Source organism: Gopherus evgoodei, chromosome 2 (assembly GCF_007399415.2).
Source record: "Gopherus evgoodei ecotype Sinaloan lineage chromosome 2, rGopEvg1_v1.p, whole genome shotgun sequence".
Classification (NCBI taxonomy): Eukaryota; Metazoa; Chordata; order Testudines; family Testudinidae; genus Gopherus; species Gopherus evgoodei.
The window spans coordinates 261,748,552-261,756,570 of NC_044323.1; the positions used below are offsets into that span (position 1 = coordinate 261,748,552).

Genomic DNA, 8,019 nt, shown 5'->3' on the forward strand with positions numbered 1-8,019 from the left:
TCCAAATACCCCTGCCTATACTGACACAACCTGTTAGAAAGTCATCAGGGTGACCCTTTGTGTGTTTTTGCGTGGGTAAGAGTAAAGATTTGGCCCTATGTTTTTAACTTCCTACACTTTGCTTTTTCAAGAGGGCCCAAGTTAAATAATTCTTTAAATAAAATCTGCACAAATAGTTTACACACATGTCGTACAAAGTATGGTTTATATGAAAGTGGTATACTCTACCAAGCAATATACTCTACAGAGCTTGTTGTATCAAAGTACATAATTTTTATGTGGCTAGAGCTGTGAAAATAATTTGTAATAAATAATTAATTTGACCTGTTTTTCCTCTTTTTTCTGTTCATAAATCATCCACAGAAAGATTGTGTCAGAAGTATTAGTTATTAACCAGATAATTTCTGTGACTAATTTTTGGTCTGTAGTTGTTCATGAGCAAATTTTAGTATATGAAATTTGAGTTCTTTTGTTTAATTATATAAGCATTATGGTGCATTTCTCTTCCCTGATTAGATAAGAAGAGTTTTCAGGTGCAAATACACATGCATGTGATTCTGAAAATTGTTTCCATGAATATTTGCATGCTCAATTAAAGTTCACTATTTCACCAAACATTTCTGACATTACTTGCATTCATTTGCTTGAGTATTTGTAGAAAGCAAACACAGACTAAGTGAGTTCATTTAAAAATGTAAACAAATATTTGCCAAAAACTTTACTTTAATGCGACTGCTCGCATGCTTCAGGTTAAATACGTGCTTAAGTACCTTGTGGAATCCACGCCCATATTAATACCGCAGGAATTAACAATATCTTTGATGTAACAAAAAAGGAGTAAGATGGAGAAATGTCATAATGGAGGAAAGAACATGAGAATTAGATCATCCTAATCAGCTGTGTACTGGAGCCTGAGTTGCCATTGGTTGAGGTTGTTAAAAAGAGCTTACAAACTGGTAATTTAAACTGTTCTGTTTCCTTTAGTCTGATCTTCCCAGGTGTGCGGTTGGCCTCTGACAGCCAGTTCAGTGATTTTCTAGATGGACTTGGTCCTGCCCAGCTAGTAGGACGCCAAACGCTGGCGACACCGTCTATGGGTAAGAATTCATGTCTTGCAGTTTCAGCATAATCTTTATGATCTAGTAATTAAAGAACAGTAATAGGGATCAAGAGAGCTGAGTTCTAGTTCTGGCCATGCCATGGACTTCTTGTGTGATCTTGAACAAGTCACCAAGGGCCAAATTTTCAAAAGTGTCTTCTACCTATCACGACCTCATCTTCAGATGAAATTGGTTATTGCTGTCAGTGCTCAACAGCTCTGAAATCAGGACCTAGGTGACTAAAGTTACATATTGAAATATTCAGACACTCAAAACTAGAGGTTCGGTTTTGAAAATTCGGTCCTTAATCTCTCTGTATCTAAGTTTCCCATCTGTAAAATGGGGATATTATTACTTACCCACTGGTATGAGCAGCTGGAGATTGTCAAGTGAAAAGTGCTATTTAAATGCAAACATTTGTAGTTATTATTCGTATAATCTTTAAATGTACAAACATCTTTCGATGCATATTTTTTAAACTAGAAGCATGAAGTAAATAGTTTGCAACAGCTTTACAAATGTATTTTAATGGCTCTTTTAGTGACTCTTAGCTCACTGAAGTGTATGTAAAGGGGAAAGGAAATTTAATTAGGATTACGGGAGAGAAACCAAGATGAGAATATTATCTGTAGTGGGTTTTGTACTGTACAGGACCTCAAATAGCAGTGGGAAAAAATCTTTAAAAAGTATCTAGTATAGTTAATTCCTTATTGACTTTGTTGGTGCTTTGTGAATGAAAGAAGATGTCATACATTAATTCCATAACATGTCACTAGTTTATATATGATTGGATGTCCTTGAATTGCAATGTCTCAACATTTTTCTCTCCCAGGTGATATCCAGGTAGGAATGATGGACAAAAAAGGACAGTTGGAGGTAGAAATAATACGAGCCCGTGGCCTTGTTGTAAAACCAGGTTCAAAGACACTGCCAGGTAAGAAAAGAAGAACATATTAATGTGAATATGAATACCTTGCTAACACACTAAGTTTTGTCTGCAGAAAAATTTCTGAGGCTTCGCTGTTCACGTTGAGTGAAATCTATTAACAAATAGCTAATAGCAGTGGGTTATAGCATTCGTTGTACATTGCAAAGTAAAAATGTACTGACCTGTACATGTACATAAAAAGATTTCATTTCAGCCCCAACGTCTGGAGAAAATGTTAACAGCGAATGTCTTTGGTGGTGCTGTGCTCTGGGCTCGCATTAAAGAACTACAGTTATTTTAATAACAGCAAATGCCTCCTTGGCTATAGGGAAGGGAAAGGAAGTATGTGTTGAAGATGTGACATAAGTAATTTAAAGGAGAGGAGGAAGTTAACAAAATGCTTGGAACAGATACATAAATTAGAAAGCAGACAGATACCTGGTGTTTATTTTCTTCTCTTTTTATAAAATATTGTCCTACTATGTTAGTATACAGTGTTGAATGAAGGGGACAATCCAGTGACATGTTTAGCAAGTTCTTCTGTCAAAATAGAAATCAGTTTAGAATCTTCCTCTCCACAGATTTTTGTCTTGCAGATTATTTGAAAGCAAACTACTTGAGGCTTGACCCAAAGCCCATTGAAGTCTGTGTCCTTTATTTACTTAATGGGCTTTGGATCAGTTTTGTGGCACATACTGTTCATTGAAGAAATGTTAAATTTTTTTCAGTTAAAAAACTGAATTGATTCATAAAGTAGACAGTACCAAAAGAGAGATAAATATAGAGAAGGTTTGTAATCTGATAGATATGAATATGTTACATAAGGATAAAGGCTCATAGTTACTGAATACTGTATTCGAGCACTTGTTTAAGGTATTTATTTACTAAATGACAGGACTCAGCAAAAGGTGATAGAACATTGCAGCTAGCTTGCAAAATCTGGATTAGCCTTTCACTTACTCTTCTTCATTTCTTCCCCTCTAAGCACCATATGTAAAGGTGTATCTATTAGAAAATGGAGCCTGCATAGCCAAAAAGAAAACAAAGGTAGCAAGAAAAACGCTTGAACCTCTTTATCAGCAACTTTTGTCATTTGAAGACAGCCCCCAAGGAAAAGTTTTACAGGTAATTTACATCAATATTCTTGTCTGTCTGAAAATGTGTAACTTGTACAATTCTCACTGAATGAGCCCAAGACTTCCTTCCACACCTCGTTCTACGAGTCCTGTTATTTCAAAGCCTTGCTGAGCAGATGGCTACCATAGCAATGACTTATGCTCTATTGATTATTAGCCAGTAAGAGGTGCTGCATTAACACTGATCAGGACACACAGGCAAATGAGAACAGGCACAGGGATGGATTTAATTGTAAGGCCACAATTTTATTAACCTTTAATACCAAGATGGGGTGTTATCTGCCCCATCTCCTTGTACTAGGCATTTACCTGGGTCCAGTGTGGGGTTTACAGGGCTCCTATCAGATATTCCTTAACACAGGGTAGACTTTCCACTGCTTACCCCTATGTTTCAGCTTACTTTGCTGAATCATCTCACCCTCCCCTCTTGTAAGAGGACAGAAGGCACCAAAAAGGGACCTTGGTCTGCAAAGTCTTCAGGTCTCCCCTTTTCCCATAGGTCTGAGATTCACCAATGAAATCCCAGTTCTCTGATTTCTGGTCATTGGCCCTTTTGGCCTTTTATCTGCACTGTACAGTGGTAGCAAGTTGTGATGAACTAAACATTCATACAAATTTCTAACTCCTGTTCCTGTGTAACCTGACTGTGTCTCCATGGTGCTACAACAAAAGTGAAAAAAACCTAATAAGCCTCAGCCAGTTTGACACAGACAGGGAAAAAAATCCTTCCTGACCTCTAAAACAGTTCCATGGCACCCTAGAAACACAGTTCCTATATTGTAACTACTGGGAGGGCAGATGGACTCAGCTAAAATGGAGCAAGAAGCTCAAGAAACCCTGGACCCTTGTTGAGATTAATGATTGTGGGGAGCAAGGAACCAGTCTACTCCCATCTCCCTCTGGCTGGGCGGTAGGTGGTGGAGTGCTCAGGGAGAGGAGGGGGTCTGGCTCTCGGTATATTCCTCCTTCCATTCCAAAGCTGTCCAACACTTTGTGGATTCAGCCACCCATTAAACTGTGTGTGTGGCATTAGTACAAACATATTTTGGATGTATTTGGATGATAAATGGGCTCCATTTCACACTGGGTCTCATTCTTTTAGTTCTTATTTAACATGATTGAATAAATAGGTTTACAGCCCAGAGGACTTCTATGGCTGCACCACTGTAGCAGAACCAGGGCTAGACCAGGCCAAAAGTCCAACAGACCATCTTTCCTTAGGGTTGTTGTTTGTGAATAGGTAACTGGTTACATCTGAAGAACTGGTTGCATCAGATCACAGCTTTCATATTTGTTGCTGAAACTTCTCTATCTTTTGTTTCCTTTACCAACAGATAATTGTTTGGGGAGACTATGGACGTATGGATCACAAATCTTTTATGGGAGTGGCACAGATACTTTTAGATGAACTGGACTTGTCAAATATGGTGATTGGATGGTTCAAACTTTTCCCCCCTTCCTCCTTAGTAGATCCAACTTTGGCTCCTCTGACTAGAAGAGCTTCCCAGTCATCTCTTGAAAGTTCAACAGGACCTTCTTATGCTCGCTCATAGCAGCTGTGAAACTGTTGTCATAGCAACCAGCGTTACAAAAAAAAATTACAGGTCGCAAACCCTGGTAACACTGCATGCTTAATGTTGTGTCTTCTGAGCCTGTTTCTAGGGCTATCAAGCGATCCTGTGTTCTCAGAGGAAGTTGCACACATTGTGCACTAAGGAAGGCCCTCAGGTGAAAGAGTGGAGCTATTAAAAACTAACAGGTTTGGAGTTCAGTGACACTTAAATTTTGGTCCAATCTGAAGCCATGGATTAACTAAAAGAATCAATGTTTCATGCAACAAAAGTCCTTTTCAATGGCATATCTATTTTGTTGCTCCCTTTTAATTGCCCCTGCCCCAAGCCTGGTTATGCCACAGAAATGGAGCTACACCCCTCCCCTATGAAGCCATGTTACAAGTCAGTGGAATAGTAGACATCAGAAGAACAACAGAAGAATGTAAGACCATCGAAAAAGAAAAGTCAGCTGTCATATGGAACAAAGACCAGAAAAAACTCTTTGTACTCGAATGCTTTAAAGGTTATAGTGGCAGGCTTCATAATTCCAGCTATCGCTATAGTGAAACCCCAGATATGATGTTCTCTCTGAAAAATAAAATTCTTTGGATATACTGTACTGTATAAAATTTAAGAAACTTTTTTGCATGGACACAGATTTAGCTGAACACTTAATTATTTTCTTGGGGCTGCAACTTGCAAAAAAAGAATAAATCAGCCATTTTCAACAATTTATATTATTTTTAAAAGTAAATTTCACTAGTGCATGGTTTTAAAGGGGAGAGAATGCAACAAGGTGATACAAAGACACCATGTTTATCATTCTTTAAACCAATCATGATCTGTGTTTTTGCAGACATATTAAAAATAAAAGATGATAATTTCTAGCTAATATTTAAAATTCTGTTTATGTGACAAGAAATAAGTGTAATATATTAAATTTATTTAAATGTAAAAGGTACAAGCTTTGTAAAGTTCAACATTATGTGCAAATTGTACACTTCTTCCTCCTTTCTCTCTTCTGAATCTTCCTTTGGCTCTTTTTCCCCCTCTTATTTTTTAGGATGATCCATTATATCCTAAAACTGCTACCTTTTGACTTATTACTTTCTAATGCCTCATATTTGGTTCAGGGTTGCAGATTGTTTTGCATTTCTGAATTCTTGGTCAAAAATATTGTTTAAGAGCTTACTTTTTACAAGCATGTTGAAAAGGATTTTGCAACATGGCTTGGGAGTTCGTTAAAGTAATTCAGCATGTATTTGATAAAGAAGATATTTGAACTTTTTGCAATTAATTGTACAGTGCATGGTAACATCTTCATTTTTTTCTCACCTGCAAATTGAATTCTACAGCAAAATACTGGAATCATGTGGCCATTGTAATATGTCTTCAATAAATTTGTTTTCAGCACCAGCATCATTCATTCAAGTGTTGAACTATAATTTCTTGAAGGTTTTGGAGATAGAAAAAAAATGAACCAAATGTTTGATTTTTAGGAACTAAATTTCAGCAGTTTCATTTGCATTGAGCCAAACAAATTGCTACATATTTGGAGTCATGATAACCAAGAAAGATTATTAATTCTTCATAACTCTTCTGCTGTAAAGTTCAGTTTTTCATGGTTTATATTTGTGATGGCAACAATGTAATTAGTGAACATCGGTCTGCCATAAAAATGTCAAACTTTGATTTGTAGTTGCCTTAAAGAAAGTAGAACATGTACCATCGAACAGTTATTTGACACCATAATCACAAGCCTAAACGCAAAGTCAACAGATTATAAAATATCTGTCTCCATGTAGTAGGCATTTAATACCATTGGGTGGGGGCTGCAAGTCTAAATTGCGCATTCACTTCTCATATTTAAGGGGAAGGTAACTGGCTAACATTTAATGATAAACTTTCTCTTTTTTTCTTGCTCTTTATATGCCTTTAATACATAATTATTTTTAATGGTGAAAACTTGCAATAATTTTAGAAATACACATTGCATTTAACTTTAAATTAAGGCCATGCACACAGAATTATTCTGATTTTGTTTGAAAATCTATTAATGATGCCCTTCAGAAAACTGTCCATGTACTTTTAGTAACAACAGTATCACTCCATATGCTTTTTCCTTTACGTGGTGCAATATGATACACATCAAGACTGTGTCTTGTCATTCTGAGATTATATGATGGATGAATGTTAAGTTAATGAACAGACTGGTAAAACTACGTTTTTTGAAATAATTTAGACACCTGTGTACCAGCAACAAATAAATGCTAAAGACATACAGTCTACGATATCCCCCAGAATTAAAAAAGTACAAAACTGTTTTCCTAATACTATCAGATGCAGTCACACATTCTTTTATGCATATGCCTCTAGAAATTATTTCTAATTTTGAAAAGGAAGATATGACCATATGGAAGGATTGTACATGCTTGCATTATGCAGTATTTATTTTAAAATTTAATGTAATTTTTTTTAATTGTCACACATCTGCAACTCTACTTATGATTTAGTCATGTAAATAGCACTATTCCAGTGATCACTGCTGTCTTGTACATAGTATGTTTTAAATGTTAAAGGGAATTACAGTTGGGGAAAAAAGGGCAGATTAGGCCTGTAATGAACACCAACTAATGTAAATCAAATTCATTCTGGTGATGGTATTTAACACTTTAAATAAAACATTTTCTTTACAGAATTGGTACGTGATGCTTTGTTTCTTTCCTAAGTGGAATGACACACCATTCTTTAAAAGGAGTTGTGATCTTCACAGAGCATCACACAGGGAAACAAAAGAATAATGTAGCTTTTATTTTCAGAACAACAATGATGTAAATGAAATACTATTCTTAATACTGCAGCAATATGGCAGCACTCTCATTGCCAGAAATAGAGGTTTTCTTCAGTTATTGTACTGTAATATTACACTGTCAAGAATTAAACTTCTAAGGACAACATTCTGCTCCACCCCTAAATGCAGGAGAAAACCAGCCCAGTTTTGCAGCATGGGATGAGGCAGCACAGGTCAACCTGGCACAAGCCCCGCCACACCCCCTGTGCCACATCACAGGTTCTGAGGGCATGGCTACACTTGCAGATGTAGAGCTCTGTGAGTTAAACCAGCCTTCAGAGAGCATAGTAGGGAAAGCGCTGCTGAGTATCCACACTGTCAGATTCAAGCGCACTGGTGTGGCCACATTAGCAGCTCTTGCAACACCACAGAGAGCAGTGCATTGTGGTAGCTATCCCAGCATGCATGTGGCTGCAATGTGTTTTTCAAATGGGGGAGGAGGGTGGAGTGT

The 8,019-nt window shown here is 36.9% G+C and overlaps 1 protein-coding gene across 34 annotated transcripts in view; it reads left to right on the forward strand.

The window, feature by feature from the left end:
* RIMS2 (regulating synaptic membrane exocytosis 2) overlaps positions 1 to 7,367 on the forward strand; it is an 884,385-nt gene extending 877,018 nt beyond the window's left edge. For all 34 annotated transcript variants that reach the window (XM_030553644.1, XM_030553646.1, XM_030553647.1 and 31 more), the window contains 4 exons: positions 985 to 1,097; positions 1,933 to 2,034; positions 3,014 to 3,153; positions 4,499 to 7,367. In XM_030553644.1, the coding sequence (XP_030409504.1) occupies positions 985 to 1,097; positions 1,933 to 2,034; positions 3,014 to 3,153; positions 4,499 to 4,717 (574 nt within the window). In that variant the 3' untranslated portion in view covers positions 4,718 to 7,367. The remainder of the gene's footprint in view (positions 1 to 984; positions 1,098 to 1,932; positions 2,035 to 3,013; positions 3,154 to 4,498) is intronic.
* Positions 7,368 to 8,019: the final 652 nt, after the last annotated feature.